Here is a 19985-nt window from a genome sequence, read left to right on the forward strand (position 1 = left end):
GCACAAATGTTTGTAAACAGCTTGCTTTGTCTGCTTTCCTTTTGGATTGTTATGGATCACTGTAATAAAGGCTTTCCCGTTGTAAGGGGATTTACAGTTACTGGTGTGTCTCACATAAATGCTTTGTTTTCTACAGAGCGCCTACCACTCCCTACCCCGAGAAGCCATAATGACTCCGGCCCTTACTGAAACAGCAACACAGGGACCTGAAGTTAATTTTTCCCCTTCCTTGACCTTAAGGAGTCTCTGCTCTGATAGTAACTTACATGCGGATAATTCCAAGGCTGTGGAGATCAGCCTTCCTAAAGCCAACGGGCCCAGCATGGTACGCACTGATACAGAGCAGAGCCATCATACAGATTTTACAAGCTTAAAGAAAATTGGCTCCCAGTGCTCTTCACATTATGAAACGGTCTTTTTTGTGACCTCAAGTGCGGCCTTGAATCTACAGCGTAGTGGTCCTGGGTGGAAGACTGAGGAGCAGGACACATGCAGGCAGATGTTCCATGCGAAGAAAGACATGCACCCTCTGTTAATCAGTATGGCTTTACAGCCTGAAAAAAAGGTGAAAAGAGAGCTGTTTCCGGAAAATATGAGCCATCTTATAGCGGACGTGCACAACTTCTGGAATATAACCGTGACGGAGACTCAAGACATAGGCGGACTCCTCAATACAAACTTTATGTTGAATGGGAGCCAGAAGGAAGACCTGCTCGCTTTTCCATGTGCCAGTAGCTGTCCTTCGCCTGATGGTGTTTCAGATTTTTCCGAGGATGTTTCTCACAAACGAAGTGAGATTAATTCTCGCCTCCTGCACTGCCTCAAACAGCAACAGGCGCTTGTAAACCGAGCAAAAAGAAATCAGAAACGTTTGCAATCTCTTTTGGCAAATCATGCTGCAGAACACTGCAGTCAACAGATAAGATGTTTTGTGAGTCATCAGATGCGAAATACGAAGGTCCCCAGCACGTCTCTCAGACACGATAATAGTCATTCAGGAAAGGATGCGGAGAGCAGTTCAAAGGTCATCTCAGACAGCGGTTTCAAAAATGGCGCCAGTCTCACAATGTCGGCTGATATCAGAAAGTTCTCTGCGTCGTCAACGGAGATTCTAGGCCGTATCAAGCAAGACTTGGATTCTGACGTCACCGAAAGCAGCTCTGATGAGGATTGGGATGGAAAAGCAGGGGTATTTCAAGACAAGTGGTAGGTGTGCAATGGCCTTTAATCTAAGAATTACCATTGCCAATGATTTCATTCATAGTTTAAAGAATATGAATGTCCGTGTTTAGTGGCAGGTGGGCCGTATTTGATTCATTATGTGTAGAATCTGAAAGTAATTACATGCTAGTGGGTGGTCTGCTTGTTCAATTAGTTATTCCACATATAATAAAACTGGGACCTTGCACATTATTTTAGGTCTTTTTTTTTATTGTGTTTCAAGTGAAGGCTAACAAAGTAATTGCCAGACACAGCTGGTAGGGATTATAAGGACTCCTACTCAATGTAGATAATGATATGGTGACCCGGCCTCAGCAGGCCGGAGATGAGAAATAGTGTTTACGTTGTTGGAGGCAAAAACCCAGTTCAGTGTTTGTGGAATATAACAACGAGAAGAAACATTAAGCTGGTTTAGCCTAATTCAGTTATCTATTATCCACGAGACAGATGCTGCCGCACATGATTCTTTCAGTACCTGTCTCTTCCTGAAGGGTACTAATTATACCATTTTGTTTACCAATGTCTTCACCTGTTGATTTCCTTCTGGGAAATCATAATCCTGGTGTGCAGCAAATTGAGAATGAAAGACTGAACGCATTGTACCTTTCTGCTTTCATTACAGTGAATGAGACCGGCAGCGAATGTATTGTGTTACTCTTGGTGAAATTACCGAACTAAATTGCTTGCCACAGATCTGATTGTGGGTTCTTTGAAAATGGAATGCAGTTTAGTTTTTTTCCCCTCCGTCTCGCTCTTGCGCTCGCTATGTCTCTTTCTCTCTCTTGCTCCTTTTCTCACTCTTTCTCTCTCTCTCTCAATATTTTTCTCTCTCTCATTAAAGACATGTTCCAGCGCACTCTTTCCTGCACATGCCAACAAGGGTTGTATTTCACTAGGACCCCATCCCAGAAATCTGGCAAATGCATATGGCGTGATTCTGTAAAATCCCCCCAGACATTACAACTGGACCAAAAAAATAAATAAATTAAGGGAGCATTCAGCTATCGCACACATTAAAAATTCATATGATGGCTGGAGCATCCCATAAAAGCCTGTATAAGGAGGTGAATGATTTAATGTAGAAGAACATTCAAGACCGGTTGGTGTGTAATTCAGATTTTATGATTTGCAGACACTAATTTAATCTGCTTTTATAACCTGTGCTTAATTATATTAGCCTAATTTATTTACTTTTCTTGAATAAACTAGGACTCCCAGCCCTTCCTTACTTTCTAAATGAATTTTACATATATGAAATTGCGCTATTGTGAGTTGTACTTATAGAAGACAATAACTTCATGTTAATACATTATATGGGAAGGAAGGTAGGAGAAAAAAGTATGTGTTGTGTGAAATCTGATGCATTGGCACTGCTGAGCCCAGCTGTTTTTCAGCCACCCCCACACTCACAGCCTTCCAGTATTTCTTAATGCGCACAATTAAAGTACTGTGGCAAGTTATGGCCTGCTCCTAGTCATGGATTATAAAGTTCACTTAGCACAGCAGAATCTGTAAAGCAAACAGCCTTCAATGCCCCTTAACCGCTCCGCAATCCTTACGATACGTTAGCAAATATTTTTTATGCTATGATCTCTGGAGCCAGATGGTGTACCTCTTTGATAACTCATTCGTGGGTATTTGGTTATCAAGGAGGACAAACCTGTAATAATTTATGTTACACGGCACAGGATAATCCTGCTTTATATTTTCATATAAATGTCTGCCATGCTGTTTATCTCGTCAAAAAGGAGTTCTTTCAGATGGGAAGGTAAAGGATCATTTGTGTTGCCATTCTTCCATCCCAGACACTTGGAGCGCATCCTCTTCTTCTAGGCAACACTCCACAGGGTGGTTGTGGGAACTTCGGTTTTATTAAATTTAAAGTTGGGAAACACACTTTTGCTGTTGTTTGGATGACACACTATAGAGTTTCCATGAGAGTTGAGGTTTCAGCTCCCTCACTACGTCATTCATAATGAAGCTCCAACAATGACAAAGTTTCACCTTCAAGAAGGGTTAAGCTGGCCCTAAATAATGCCCAATTCAGTGGGTGAGGATCTGAGCATAATCTCATCGGTTAAATTATCCATTGTACAGGACCAACCACACTGTTCTTGCAGCAGAAGCTCACTGGGAGTGGCTCTTCATAATGTATAGTGATACCACAGCATGGTGGCCGAGTAATCCACTAGTTACTACTATTCCCCAGGATGGATGGAATACTCCAGGGCTTAACATGGAGCCTGAAGACCAATGGTTTTTCTTTGGTTTATCTGGTGATCTCTTTTCCTCACCAGTGTTCATACAGGCTGCATAATGATGGTCCCGTAACCTACAGAACAGTAAAAAGCACATCTTTTTCAGAGCCCGGCGACACTTGAAAGCTGATTCGCACAGACGTGTTGTGTCATATAATTGGACTCCGAGGTCGTATTAAAAGTGCTTACTAGTGTATTAATTCCCAGCTGTGAGCTGGGCTGTGTAAATTGCAGTACCATGGAAACTTCGCGTTATCTTTCAATACGCAGCTGGATACAGGGGTTTGTTATCAAAAGCAGACGCTTATTATGCTATTTTCTCGGTGGTGAGCCCTTTCTGATTGCCCCAGATTGAGACAGCATAATGTTTAAACTGCCTATAAAGTAATAGATGGTTTCATATTTTCTGCAGCGGATGGCAGGCTGGGATTTTCAATGTATCATTTATTGTCGGCAAAGGTAGCATTAGGATTCGGGTTCTATGTTAATGGAAGCAGACATTTTCACAGCCAGTGCTGACGACTGCTGCTCTGCATACACAATTCCACCATAATTACAATTAAAAACTTTGTTTACTTATAGACATTTATTGTAAGGGATCCTATAGATAAAGTAACAATAAGAGGAACAATTTTTTTCTTTGAGCTGGTAGTCCAACAATAGTTATTCTTCATCATCTATTTTCATTAGCCCCTAATTAGGTAACACTTTGATATTCAAATCTAGCCTCCTGGATTAGTAAAAGTGTACTTTGCTCACACGTTAGGGCGACACTTTTAAAATACGATCATACAATCACTGCGTTAGAAAATGGTGTTTGCTTTTAAAATCATATTGATTTTGAGAGATTCACTTGATCCCAGATAAATGTTATTACAAACACACAGCCTCTGGGACTTTGATCTGTGAATTTGTATCCTTCAATCTGTTAGAAGTCGCGAGGCTGCTATGGTTTGCCACAAAGGGAAACCACAATAGGGAGCTGCATAAAACAATAAGAAAACACCTCAATGCGTTTCAAGTGGTGACGTCCGTCACGTGTTACGATTTCTAGCTTGGAGGCGAATCGATGGCACCAGCCGGGTCCTGTTTAATATCCCTAAGAAATGTATCAGTAAGCTATCATTAGAATGTGTAGCGTGATTATAATTCTAATGATACAAAGAGCGCCCAAGTAGTGAAATAGTGAACATGCAGCGTGTGTTGTATTTTTTGGTTCTGGAAACGTATGTGCTAATACATACTTTCTAAGCTTTTGAGAGGCATGCTTTATCTCAAGAACCTGTTAGTCTAGGATCAGCCATGCCTGACATGTAGTAATGAGTGTCTGCATTATGTCCTAGGAATTGTCTCCTACTGGTATAGAAACCCCTGTGTTTAGTAGGTAAAATGTTAAGCCTTTACCGTGTGTGTGTGTGTGTGTGTGTGTGTATATGTATGTATGTATATATATATATATATATATCACACTAAAGGACTATCAGTATTATTGAATGTGTAGTGTAGTGCAGCTTCCCCATATCAAGCCATAAGTAACAAATCAGTTGAACAGGTCTATCACCGTTGTATCTGTCTAGTGTCCTTAAGATATAATTGTGATAGATATGTTCATAGTGCTTAGCTCATCTTTGCCTTAAAACATTAGAATGGAACTCCAACCAACTTATTTTCATTACTGGTATTAGATTAAAAATATGCTTTTTGAAATATCATCCTGTTTTGTTTTTTTTTGTTCTAGCTTTTGCATATTTTAATGTTTTTTTAGATGGCCACATATTAGTCATTTGTATGTGTTCTGTTAGACAAACACTCTGCCATACCATACCAGTAAACAATGGAATGGCTCAGTACAAATCATCCAACCTGATCATTAGATAACTGGGCCTTCGTTAGCATAGACATAAAGAATCTACTGATTGAGCACAAAAAGTCAACCAAAATATCACATGACTGCTGACAATGGCAACCTCCAGGTCTTCAGATAACGTTTATTCAACAAAATGAGATAAAACCAGGTTTTTGTAAATGCCAACCTACATTACTGTATAATGCACCAAATTTATAATCAAGGAGAAAAAGACTTTTTTCCATGGCACTTCCCCATTAAGCATTGTTAGTGTTACCAATATCCCTTATTTCCAGAAGATCCAAATCTGTCAGATACAACACAATAGGTAAAGAAATATCTGCATTTAAGTACATTTTAAGTATCAAATAATTGTGTGAATGAATATGCGGTTGTCTCGAGTCTGTAGTTGAGGCAGATAATTACAGGACAGTTTTAGTCCCAACCTCTGACCTCAAAGTGTGTTATAAATGAAATACTGGATGAGAAACTGCTTGGAAAGTGTTTTCAGTGCTAACGGTCGCCCGTGTCTTCTGTGTTTCAGTAATGCTGAACAGAAGTGGCTTTCAGTCCGAGCAAGCGTTGGAAGTCGCTGGGTCTGGCTTCAGGCTCAGATCTCGGAGCTGGAATACAAAATCCAGAAACTCGCAGATATTCACCGAGAGATACGCTCTACAAAGGTATTTTCAATGACGTGCATATACACAGTGCCACTTTGCATAAAGTGTGATGATACTCCCAGGTCAATGTTCAGATTATTACTACATGTTATTTATATAGCACCACCAATATCTGAAGAGCTTCATACAATACAAATATTCAAGAGGTATGACAAGACTAGAACCGATGGACTTAACCGACCAACCGATACATTAGCTAGAGAGGACCCTGATTGTAATCTTACTATCTAGACATTTGCTTTCGCTTTGTATATACAAATCCATCCTTAAAGGCCTCCAACAAATATCTAGATATTCTGTTTATATGTAGCTTTTGGTTCCCTAATAAATGAGTATGACGCTGCCCCCCCCCCCATCTTTGGCTTGCATTATAATTCTTATCTCTCCCCACCAGTTCTGCAGCAAGCTCCGTGTGGCGGTGACTTCGATTCATGTTCAGACTTAAATCTCCACATCGTGCTCGCTGTCCTTATTCGTCTGAAACAAACAAAAACATAAACTATTCTAAACTTGACTTCAGATATATGTGTCAGTGTGTAAAAGTTACCGTGTTGGCTGTATTTATGGAAACAAATAACACCAATTTAAAATGTGTATGCGGTCTATCGGTTGTGTAAAAGAAATTCCCTGCACTTGGTGAAGCTCTGGTTAATGGGATTACTACCTTTTTGAGAAGAAATAGTTGAAATGCTTATTAGAGTGCTAAACCAGATGGTTTTATTGTTGTTTCCCAGGGAACTGTTATGTTAGACAAACCCTCTAAAGGCATTTGCAGGCAGGAGCAAAGTTTGCCAGATCCTGGAGCTTTATTGAGTTCTCCGGGGAGATTGCCGAGACCCTCAATGGAAAGAAATCAGTCTCCGGTGAAGGATTTAGAAATGTCGCCAAGCAGCCCGACTCTTCTCCTGAGAAACATAGAAAAGCAGGTAAAGTAGCACACCAAGGCATTAAGGAATACACGCGTTGGCATAGCAGCATCATGGTGAGCCACATAATTATAATGCACAGAACCGTGAAGGTATTTCACCTCCGCCGTGACGAACAGTAAGCCCTCTGTGCCAGCTCCCCATCCACGGCTTCTTGTAAATTAAATATTAACTCCTGCTTTTCTTCACATGGTGAACTGACCTGGATGTTTTTTTTAATATGGGCAGTTGTGTCCCATTGGATGTCTAGCCTAAAATGGGCTTCTCTGACGCGGGTTTATGACCGGGTGTTTAAACATAAATGGCATTCTTGTAAAGTGTTATTCTTAGAGCGCACTAGTCTTCGCTGTATAACAATTTTATTATTCAAGAAGATCAGTAGCAGTGCCATTGACGTTATTGATCTTGCTAGTGGTCAACTAAAGAGCCTTCAAATATTTGCCTTTTTCCCCAGCCATTTTGGAATAACGCTCAAAAAACTGAGTATCTACCCACTTTTGGGAGATCACTCCCCATGATGCGTACCCAGTGCTAGGTATTAGGACTGTGTTTAGACATTTTGCTGGTTGAAGTCAGAAACACATTACATTATTGTTTTCTGACAATGCGAGTGTGTTCGGCTTAATAGTTAAATCTTCATCCTCTCCTGGGGATGGTTATTATTTTCTTCTTCTTTGGATTACGTGTAATAAATAATACTTAGAGCGCAAAGCTTACATAATCTGCTGATACTGCTGTAGGTCATTGTGTTTCAAAAAAGTAACTATGGTGACCAATTAAAAAAACAAAAAAAAGTACCCCTTATATCAACCAGTCATCACATACCCGTTACGTACGATTAACTCAAGTACATCCTTTGGGGTTCGAGCACACCCATGGGTCCCAAAATATTACTGCTGAGGCCTAAATGACTGTGCCATTTTCTAATGAACTCATGGTTCCAATAAATAAATAAATAAAATAAAAAAAATCATTTAGGTTCCTTATATAGTCTGTTTGGCATCTTCATTCTAAAGACATATGGTCATCCCTGATCCCTGTCCACAGAGGCCGTGCATATACCACAGATTGAGACACCCTGTCCTCGGTGACCATTAAATGGTTGCGATGGTAAATATGACCAGTGGGAGCTGACTGTACAAAGTACCGGTGTGTTTAGAGGTGCACCCGGTGACTGGGCTAGCATACAATGGTGCTTTTGAGCTTTATATTTGTGCTCATACAACATGCTAGTTAATTATGTGTTACTTATTAACAAGAAATCAATCATCTCAAATTCTTCCTCTGCTAACAACCCTCTCAGATTTGTTTTCACATAGTAGGGTAGTGTGCAGTAGACATTTATTAATTTGAAAATTGCTCGGCTTGGTCATGTAGAAAAGAGACATTCTTGGGTTTTAAAGCTCACGGTGGATGTGCCTTATCAGATGTGGAAGAGAGCTGATAAAAATTAGATCTGTTATCTTACCGAGATCTTATTGTTCTTGTTCATTTAGCATTCTTTGCTGGAGATCAACCAAAGCAGTCTCATATTGTGCAACAAACTAAAGAGTATTGACGGTCGTTTATATAAAAAAAATTGTATATAATAACTGCACACGGAAGCTGTTTTTGGTGTATTTTTGTGTTTGGTTTTTAAAAACATTGGGTATTAAAGCAACCACATTAGCTATGTTTTTTAAAACAGCATTTTGCTGACCAGTACAGGTAAAGCGCTGTAACACACAGTATGTGCGACGTGTAAACTCAACGAAAGGAACCAATTACCCTGTTAAAAGTCTCACACGTTACAGGGCAGGGCTTCAACTGCGATGATCAGCAATGTGTGAAAATGTATATGTCCTGGAAAACATATGTGGTCAACCTGTTTGCCTGCGGGTATCTCACACACAGAATAGCCATCTGTGTTCATCCTATGCATTTGTATTTGTGCACATTTCCAATCAAGGACATTTTATATATATATATATATATATATATATATATATATAATTACATTTACATACCTATTCCTAAGTAAGACTTAAGTAATGACAGGGAGATAGATCTCTGGCTCTGGTCAAGCTACTGTCTGGATGGTTGAATTCCATGGAGGGGTGGGAGAATGGGGACACGTTCATCCTGACCAAGAGTGTTCCTCTAGACCAGGGCTTGACAAATTTGTTGTGAATCTAGGCGCCAGCTAAAAAGTTAGGAGCCAGGATTTTTTTTTAAACTTAGGAGTGATCTGATCATCATCAGCCCACTTACTAAACTCACAGCATTTGACCTGGAAGCACCCTGGACTTTCAGGTCAGTGCTGTTTTTTTATTTATTTATTTTTTTTGATATATATATATATTTTAACGCTTTCAATGCTGATGATGTTCCATTGAAGCACAACATTGACTGATATTTAGTCCACACAAGCTTGTGGGGACAAATGTTAACCCCTGCAATGCCACGAATGTGTTATACACAATTGTGGAATTGAAGGGGTTAACGCTGCACTGTCTCTCTCATGGAGCGATCAGGCAGCAGGGGGGTGTTGGGGCTGGTCTCCACACTCATGTGGAGACCAAAGAACCTTCTCCCCTGTCCCTGAAGCTGCCCCTGGAGTCTCTGATGACTGCTGTAGGCTTCCATGCCTACAGGAATCATCAAAGGGCTTGTGGGAGGCTCGTTTTTGCTGCTGCTGGTCTGCCAGACCACCAGCAGCAGAGCCCCTTACAAAACGGGAATTAACCCCTAAATGCCGCGATCGCGGCATTGAAGGGGCTAACGCTGCCCTGTCGCTCTTACGGAGCGATCAGGCAGCAGGGGGATGTTGTGTCAGGTCCCCACACTTGTGTGGGGACCCAATCAACACCCCCTCCTTACTCCTGCTAACAACACACCAGCCACCAGTGTTTGCCTGAACGGATTGGTTTATGCGTAGTCCAATCACAGGCTTGTGTGAGATTTTGCCATCCAGAAGTCAGGCTGGCAACACCTCAGTCCTGTGATTTTGGACACAAGGTGCTTTTGTACGTGTTTCTCACACACATTAGTGGCTTCTATGGGTCCCTGCTGAACAAGTGGGAGTCCTAGGCTGCCTCCTAAACAAAATGGGAACGAAAGGATGGGGCTTTGCCTGTGTAAGTCGTTACTAACGTAAAACGTTGCTTATGATGGAGGGACTTGTGATTTTATAGGGATCCTGATCTGTAGTCCCTAAAGCAGGGCTGGAATCAAATTATGTAGAAGTAATTAGCAGTAGAGTAGTTTTAAAGGAATATGTCTATACAGAGCAATATAGAATGGCACAGAAAACCAGGGTTCCTTGCAGACTTATCACTCCTACAGTTGTTGCATGTTCCTGAAAGATGAATGACCTCTGATGATAACTTCATACTGACGACACAATTTTATGTGATTGAGGCCATTTAAAACTAATTTACATTGGTATCTACATGTTGTGGTTACTTTCTGCTTCAGATATTTTTACCAGTACATTTTCGCTTACGTTATTATGTATTTGCATTTTATAACAAACCTTAAAGGCAGGATTTGCACCTGCCCGAGGACTACCTGTGGCACGCACCATGCCCTCAAAGAGAGAAAATGTAAGATGTGATTTGTAGTTGGGTTGTTGTATTTGGGCACCACATTGAGGAATTGTCCATACAGAGTGGCTTGTATAGCACTAAGACACCTGCTTCTGTCCAGTGCTCATGGCGCTGGTGGAAGGGTCATTTTGTTGTGTGAGTGATGGCATAGTAATGCTTTCAGCACAGGCAGTGTGAGATGTGTTACTTCTGAGGTGTTGGCTATGTGGAAGCTGTAATGTACAGTGGGGGATTTATTAAAAGACATGTATAATGGGATCTATAAATATGTTAAACCTATTGTGTTGCAGAGTGCTCAGCTCACAGAGATGGTCAGCAGCCTCATGGTCCCTATTAACGTTCCCATGGATTCAGCTACATCCAGTGGACATAAAAGAGTGTCCGGTGGATGCCCTCACATGTAAGTGGACTTAAGTTTTTGTAGATCATGGTCAAGGTGGGAGCAGTCTTTTATGTCTTATAGCAGCTATGATGGACTGCTTCTTTTACTGACATGGTAAAGTTTCAGTGAAAGCTCTTTTTGCAAATATTATTTCCTCCTGCAATAGCTCAAGATGTTGTATCCTTCTAGAATGTCAAGACAGCACGGTGACGGATCAGTCTCATTGAAAGGATTCTGTGAGCATCAACAAAAAAAAAGGAAGAGGGTCCGTGTCAAAGCTTCTTCTGCTCATGGGAGCAGCACCAGCAGCTGTGCAAGGGCCAGACCCCTACAGGCCTTCCAGAAACGGAAGCTTTATAGGCCAAGTTTGAATAGGTCTCAAGCTGATTTGGTAAGCATTAAGTAGTACAGGGTCAAGAACGTCCTGAACGACTTTGTTGCTTTTCAGTGGCAAACATAATCCAGTAACCACCCTGTGTGCCTTAAAACCTACAAATAAAATGATCCTCTATGGCTTCACAATATGTCCTGGTTCTCGCCTTTGCCTTGGTGGTCGGGCATTTTTCATGCACTGCCCTTCTTATCCAGGCACTGCCAGTTTTTTGCTATCATATAAGGGACCAATTTTTCCACTGCAACACTTTATGCTCAAATAAAGAACATCTATTTACTTATCCCTTTCTGTCTAATGCCATGTTCTTTGTGCCAGTGGCATGATTGTTGCTTCTCCAAACCACGTGAATACCAAATTTATTCTGTAGAAGAAAACAATGAGACATATTTATGTGTTATGAATTTTTATTGCCACAGGTAATGTCTTGTTGCCGGTTTACTTTGTTTTTCTCTACATCTCTTCTATTTGACAACCATTAACCTTTCATTGCTCATAATAATTGTCTTGCCGCAGGCTCTGTTCTCCCACAAAACTTTAAATCCATGTTATGAGTCGCTATACCACCCAGATCGCGGCCCCACCTGGACCAGTTGTGACAAGCAGGAGAGCTTTGCTTTAATGAACAGAAGTGTCTGTGAGATAGACCCTTATTTTCACCCTGCCTTATCTTTGCCGTCTGGTAAGCTGTTATACTGTATGCCCATTTTAGAAACTATGTTTAGTGCCTCTGTCAAATTTTGCAGTTTTCCCTCTAAATGATGATTTAAATTTGTATTCTAGACCTCCCTCTAAATTTCCGCTTTGATGCATTGCTGAAGCAGAGTGACGTTAAGGGGGAGGCTGTTCTGAGCACACTATTCACGGAAGAAGTGGCGAGAGAATCCTCATGTGGTGCGTCTAATCCATATAGTTTCACTTTATTTCAATATTTAGCTTGTGGAAATTATGTTGCCTCCGGGGGAATTATTGCCTTTAAATGTGTGCAGTTACCATCTTGTGATGCATCAATAAAATGTGGAAAGCCTATTCTCTTCTAGTACGGTGCCACCGAGACTGCATGGAGGCTATCATACTAAGTTAACATTTCAAAGGGGAAAGTACCAATGTAATAAAAAAAAAATCACACTGTGGAACGAAATGGTCTCCCTTTGCCCACCCATGTCACTTAAAACCCTGGACCTTCTATACATTGAAATGCTTGTTTTCTTCAAACACTTTATTGACCTGCTGCCCCCATCATGGCTGTTTTCTCAAAATGTAGAAATATGTCACCTTGTCAGAATCACTTACTTCAAAATTAGATTAGAAATGACACATAGAATACGTTTCCAATATGAAGAAAATCGGACACGGGCATGATGTTTTTTGAAAAGTTTGGTGCAACTTTTTAAAACCCCTGGTTTAAAACCCCTGGTGGTGGAGAGAAAAAAAAAACCAATGCAGAAGCAGAGAGGAGTGATTTATGTGTTGTGTTTTCCTCTATTTATTTATTTTTCTCTGCCAATTTTTGCAATATATCCGTAATGTTATATAAAATATATTATTTATTTGTCTCTAGTTCCTGAAAGTTGGAAGTATCACACCACCTGCAGGCCACAGACACGCTACGAAACACGCAGGAGGCAGAGGAGATATATGAGCGAGACGGAAGCTGGTAACAATCTGCTTAATGACCACAGGTTGAATTTGTGCCGTTCCTAGAGACCCCCTTTTTGTTTTTACATTCATAATGCAGAGTGTCTCTCCTCTTTATCACAGATAGCTGCATATCTTCCACATTAGAATCCATAAAACATGCTGCACCAGTTAAGGATGTTTCTCCAGCTCTTCAGAAATCATCGGCACAGGTAGAAATGTGAAGCCACCAGAGGTGGTGCATGCTGCAAACGGTGACGGTTACAAAGCTTTTCCTCCCCTTTGTTTCACTCTGCATCCCTAAAAAGGTGACGCTGGCCATATGTCTGGTCTGCAATGAAGTTATTTCTTTATATAAAAGGCACACACCTCGATCTAGGGTCATTTCTCTTCGCAGCTTAAGCAGACATGGGAGCAGCTTTGTCCCTCAATATAGACTACAAATTATAGAGGGAAAAAAACAGTGTGTCTACAGCGCTTAAGTGACCATGAAGCTGCAAGGTGTCCAAAAAATGCATAAAAGGGTACAACCTTTTAGAGGACTTGGAAATGTCCTCTAATTTGCAAAAATCCTAAACATAGGATAGTGTTGAGCATTGAGTGTAATATAGGTGGTCTTTCTGTAGGGATCCCAAGTCGTTATCTTGAAAGCTTCCCAGTGTGATAATAAGAGAGCCTCCCAATAAGGAAAGAGCCAAAATCAGCATATATGAAAGCAGTGTATAATTTAATAGTAGCAAATGCCTTACATGAGGGTTTGCATCAATGATGAACAAGTCAGCAACGCGTTTCACCCGTCACAGCGGGCTTCCTCTAGACTAGACATCAAGTCCTTTAACAGTTTGTACCTTTTTATGCATTTTTGGACACCTTCCTTTCCTATATTCTTCACATGGTGGGGACACCAGAATTCTATTGCATTTTATAAGAAGCGCATCTTGGCCATGTGTATGTTTTTTGATAGACTACAAATTATGTTATAAAAAAAAATCGACTCACTTTTGGGCATTCTAAAAATGGATTTGAAATAGACGTTTGTTTTTTCTTGTTGCAGAGATACGTTATGCGGGACTCCAATACTATGTTCAGTGCGTCAAGACGCAGATTAAGAAGTGAAAGTTCTTATGACATCGATAATATTGTAATCCCGATGAGTTTGGTTGCTCCTACCCAGTTGGAGAAATTGCAGTACAAAGAAATCATAACCCCCAGGTTTGTACTTAACATTCAAGTGTTTTTGCTTTGTGAATTCCATCTAAAAAAATCCGCTGTAGAGGGGGCAATTTACAACTATCCGTCTGACTTTTTAGATGGTGGTGGATTTATCTCATGTTTCAGGAATGCAAGTATTCTTTAGTCAGCAATGTATGTTGTTTCAGTGCGTTCTCATGCTCAAGATGTTTTTTTTATTTTATTTATTATTGTTAACAGTTGGAAGGAAGTGATGCTTGAACCTCTGGAAACCAAACCCGACGAAGAGGCAAGAATTCTTCATACTATTTTGCTGCAGTTTTGAGTTGTTTTGTCAAATACACACTTCACAAACATCACAAAAAATCAGTAGTGTCAGCCACTTAACTTTCTGCCACACATTGATTTTACACTAAATGCCACTTTTCTGGATTTCTGCAAAAAAGACCAAAGTCATCTTTGCAGTTTAGTGTTACTATAAAATTTGCATTTTGCTGTTTAAAAAATGAATAGTATATACCCATAAACAATAGAAAGGATGGGTCTGACCAGGAGTTATATTCATTGTAGTGTGTAGGTTGACTCGGTGATCGATGAAAAAAATAGCTGAGAAAACTTCAGCCTTGTGGAAAAGTAACATACAAGAAAAGGGACCAAGCAAAAACCACTCTACTACCCCGCTGTCTTAGCTTCTTGACTTCAGTCCTCTTCATCTCCAGTATGTTGTTTAATTGTAGTTGGAAGACTTGTCAGATGAGGCTTTTAGCTGCCGACATGAGAAGTGTGAGCGGAGAGAAAAGGCTCGCTGGTCATTCTGGGAGCAAAGCAAGTGGTCCAAGCGGAGCAGGTCAGTCCTAGGAGCTCGTTACAACCTAGTCCTGCAAATGCCGTAAATTAAACAAAAGAAAGGTGGCTTAAATATGTCAAAGGAAAATAACAAATATATATATGTATGTGTTTGTGAATGGCAGTAAAACACCTTGCTACAATAACCCATCATATTATAAATATGGTTTATGATTTCAGATCTTCAAGCAATGGCATCAATGCCTGGTCAGGAACTGTGTTGACTTCCAGTGAGAACGCCAGTAGTCCTAGTGATTTATTACCAGGTCCTCACAACACTCGCTTAACTGATGAAGATAATTCCCAATCCTCACAAGATACAGATGACGCTTTTAAAGTGAAGGTATTGATTAATCTTGTTTTGTTTCATGATATACGGCAGGGGTGTCCAAGGTTTCTCTGCAGCGGGCCACTTCATCAGAATTGTATACGTGCACTGTGAGAAAATATGGCCTTTAATAAAATGTGCAGATTAAAATAAATGACACAAAACCTTTACTTTTCCTCTCACTGATTTCTAGAAAGTTTTGTGACTACAAATTCAGGATAATTAAAAATAGTTCTATTTATTCTAGGGATGCACCAAAATGAAAATTCAGGGTTCACTTTTAATTAAAGTAAGTAACACACCACAACTGGACAAAAAAATTCAACAATATGACTTGCCACGATAGGAGTGTGATTGCTAACAGCAATCACACTCCTATCATATCCAGACAAGTAAATGCTGGAACCTAGGCATGATGGGACTGTGATTCCTTTTTTGCAATCACACACTCCTATCATGCCAAGTCAGCCAGTACATGCTGGTACAGGGTTGCTGTAAGTGATGTGCAGACCCCATACTGCTGGCAGCATCAATACAGAAGGGGGGCAGCTAACCAGGTTTCAGCATGTACTGGCTGACTTGGCATGATAGGAGTGTAATTGCTAACAGCAATCACAGCTATCCCATCATGCCTAGGTTCCAGCACTTACACATCCATGCTATCACATACACACTCATTCATTCATATACTCATTCAATCACGCATACTCATTCAAACACCCTCCCCCACCCTCTTACCTGCACTACAGTTCTCAATGCCGCTCACAGACTTCAGCAGGGGGCGCGGCCTCCCGCTGTGTTCTGTTGTACTGCACAGAGGAAGCCGGACTGGAGCATGTGATGTCATGTGAACTCTGCTGAGTCTCGCTTACTCTGTGCAGTACAAAAGACCCTCCCACAGGTAAGCAGCCGATCTCACGCAGGCCGCACCTTGAGGTCTCGCAGGCCGCATTTGGCCCGCGGGCCGCATGTTGCATTCCCCGATATACGGTGTGTATTTTTAGGTACTTTTGCTCATGGTGCCAAAGATGCAAAATAATAGAACTATATATCAACATATAATAGTTTGTTGTGCTATGTATGACTTTTACTGTAGCATCTTATGACATAAACATTGTCCAGATATAATTTTGGGTTCCAAATGTGTTCTTTACATCAATTAGGACTGGTACGAGCAACACAAAATTTCATTTGTAAGTATATAAAGGAAATTTTAACAACCACTTGACAAAAGGTGATAGTGTCCCACAAAGCTCAGTATCCCGCATCATACCATCCGGATCCTATAACACAACGCTATATGGGGAGGTAGGCAGTCAGAAGATTGAAGGGGGAAAATATTACAACACAACACCAATAGACTGGTGACCTTTTATATCTGTCTGGCAGACGGAGCAGTGGGAGCGCAGGACTTTCCCAATGACAGAAGCAGAAACAGACAAATTGCTTGATAAATCAGGGAAGCAAACACCCTGCGCTCCGAAATCTCATCTGCTACAATCACCCTTAGAGAGGGAACGACGTTTCCACTCAGCCGGGCTTCCGATGAGACGTGACAGGATTATCTGTGTTCACACTAGCAGACCGCCACAGAACCGGGAGAAGAAAAAGGTAAATTGGAGAGCTCGATATAGCTATATCACACACTATTGTATAAAACAACATTTAACATCACACACATAAAAAATACTGTGTTTGTATTATATATCATTACCGCTACAGATGGAATAATTTAGTAAAAACATGTTTTTTTTCTTTCCTAAGACTCTTTCCTCTTTGGTGACAGCGAGCGATTGTTGAAATTGTGTTCACAGTTCTGGCAGCCATATGAGAAGTGCACTAGTTTTAAAAAATACTTACGCACTGATGTAAAAAGGAATGTATTATTCAAACTACAGCATGTTTATTTTAATGTGATTGAGTAATGTTGGGAATGAACCATGAGGTCATCGCCTTCTGCTTAAATTCTTAGTCTGATGAATTTCCACTCTTGTGATAACATGAAAATCTTTATTCTATTTATTTGTGTATATGTATGTGTGTGTGTGTGTATGTATGTATATAATTATATATATATATATATATATACACATACACACACACACACACACATATACAGTGCATAAAATATGCTATTGTGCTATGTTTATGTACCACAAGAACATAATACACGTGTGCGGATGCCAACCACAGCTGATTAAGAAGTCAATTTTTGGCATTATTTTTAAAAATCTTCAATATTTCCAATGCTGTTTAAATATTTCAGATGAGTACACAGTAATTATGGGAAATGCAATAACCGCTGTAGATTAAACCATTTAAATGCTGGGACTTCATAGCAAACAGTTGTTGTGACCCGTGTTGGATAGAAAACACTTGACTGCTGTCACCTCCTGCTGGTAACAGGTGGTACTGCGGGTATCGAGGGTCTTTTCCGACGTGTTCGTTAGTTAAGCAAACTGCAGCAGAATTCACTTGTGTGTGTTTGGGGAGATTTTGATATTATGAAGCAAGTGAAACTGCAAAATATAGGGGGCTTGGTTTCCTCCTGAGTAATTTTGAGGTGACATTAATGGCCCTGGTATTCACTAAAGTTCCAGTGAACTTAACCTGATTCTCATGGGCCCAGCAGGCATTATTCCAGTGTTTAAAAAGATCCAATGTTACCTAAATGGGTCGCTCTGCAGCTGTCAAATTAACAGAAACAATACTCACCTTTTACATCTACAGTATTTCTCTTTCTAAAAAGTAGCATTTGTTTAAAAACAATCAGTGATTGGTAATGGAAGCAGCTATAAACATTAACATTGCTACATGTTTTCTGTATAAAGGTGCAGCTTGCGATAACTACGGACCAAATACAAGCGACCTTCTGACGAGCCTGTACTCGGTGGACGCTGAACATTGGTCCAGAAGCAGCCTCCCTGAACTCTGAAGAATTAAATATATTCTCACGCGAGACCCTAAATTTCAGAAACCGGTACTTCAGGCATAGAGGTCAATACAGTTATATTGTGCTTCAGGGCTTTAAAGAATGGGTAAAATGCTACGTGTGCACTGATCGTATTTTTGGAATATAAGATGCACCAAACCCTTTGTAAGAAAGTCCAAAATAGGAATAATTATTCACTAGCTGACAGAAGCCATGACGCCTACTGCATTTCTTATACAAAGAACAATCGTCAAATATACCTCTATCCTTCCTCACGCCATGTCCGACTCCCTTCTTCTTTTCCTCCTTCATTCCAGGCCTCGCTATTGTCTGCCGATTCATTTAAACAGTTTTCATGTTCTCTGCATCTCACGATACTTGAACCTCGCTGTGTATGTTTGGACAGCGCAGGATCAGTGATTCCGCTTCTCCTGCGGCTGCTGAACAGGGGGGAAAAAGTAAGCCCTCGTATCTCGGTCTTCATCAGTGAGGCTCGTCTTTGTTCCGGGTGTAGTAAAGATGGGGCATCTTCATGGCAGCGTACACACACACGCTGTCACACCTGTACCGCACCTTCTGTCGCATAAAAAGGGCATTTTTCTCTAAAGTACAACAAATGGTTGTAGAAAGTTGATTTTCTTTTGCGGTTACAGGGCCAAGCCTTCTGTAATGGGGTTCCAGTGAAGTCTTACAGTAGCTGGACTGTGCCCCCTTTATCAGTTTCTTAACACTATTGTATTAATTTCATTGTCAATATTCACTCACATTTCCGATTACACGTTGTGTATTATATTACTTTGTTTGTGGAATGTATCCCTACTGATTTTGTCCACAGTGGGGAAAGTTTCTAATTAATTGTAGGTGTTCGATGTCCTGTAATACCGTATCTCGCACAGACAATGATCTTATTCTGCAGGTTCTATTTTCTTATTAAAACTGTTCCTCAAGTCAATGTGTGGCGTGAAGTCATTGGAAACCACTTAGCATGTTATACATGGAAAAGCATAAGGGAGGGAGAGTTGTTTAAACTCGTTAACTGTACATCATCAGCCCTTGAACTATACATTATACAGGGCCAGCTCCCCTCTTCTTGCTGGGTAACCCACCATAATTACCTAAAGGAGTTAAATAAAACTCAAGTTGTGGAGTTAGCAGGAGCGATGTGACTTAACTCACTGAATTCATCATGTATTATAAATGTCCTTCCTTCAGTGCAGGAACTGCTGGGCTGTGTATAGAAATCAGGGAGATTTCCAAGAAAACTCACTGATTGAAACATGCTTCATACAGGGCCACCCAACACTGGAGTAATCACCTCACAACATATCATGCAGTCAGTGTGATAATACTGCAGTTCTTCCAGACTACAAACCCCACTAAGTAAAACACATCCATGATCACCCCTTTGTGATTGTAAGAGTAGACAGTGATCTAGGGCTGAGTAAGAGCTGATGTAAGATTTAGAAGTCGGACACAAAGAATTTGATAAATTCCATAGTAATTTAAAACCTTGACATAGGCTTGTAAGACTGCAAGGAAACATGAATACAAAGATCAAATAATTCACAATTATGTAGATAACGCCTCTGCTGGTGAAAGTAAACGCTTGGACAGTATAACAGCAGGAACAGAATCGGCAGTCAATGTACCTCATGTTTGTCAGTTCATTGTCATGGAGGGGTAAAGCCCCTGTGCCAGGACTGGGGTAATAGGCTACCCGGCCCATGGTCCGAGGACAGGTCTGTGTTGGAATGGTTCC

At 40.6% G+C, this 19985-nt stretch overlaps 1 protein-coding gene across 1 annotated transcript; it reads left to right on the forward strand.

The window, feature by feature from the left end:
* The first annotated feature begins 169 nt into the window (after window positions 1–169).
* On the forward strand, window positions 170–19910 carry LOC149282411 (KAT8 regulatory NSL complex subunit 1-like protein). The gene is made up of 11 exons (XM_089498279.1): window positions 170–1206; window positions 5870–6005; window positions 6740–6931; window positions 10809–10918; window positions 13030–13141; window positions 13984–14141; window positions 14361–14409; window positions 14858–14967; window positions 15147–15309; window positions 16684–16905; window positions 19746–19910. The coding sequence occupies exons 1-11, from the start codon at window positions 170–172 to the stop codon at window positions 19908–19910; spliced, it is 2454 nt and encodes an 817-aa protein (XP_089354405.1).
* The last annotated feature ends 75 nt before the right edge of the window (window positions 19911–19985 follow it).

This window comes from Sceloporus occidentalis, unplaced genomic scaffold (genome assembly GCF_023333645.1).
Source record: "Sceloporus occidentalis isolate IW3139 unplaced genomic scaffold, rSceOcc1.0.p SCAF_117, whole genome shotgun sequence".
NCBI lineage: Eukaryota > Metazoa > Chordata > Lepidosauria > Squamata > Phrynosomatidae > Sceloporus > Sceloporus occidentalis.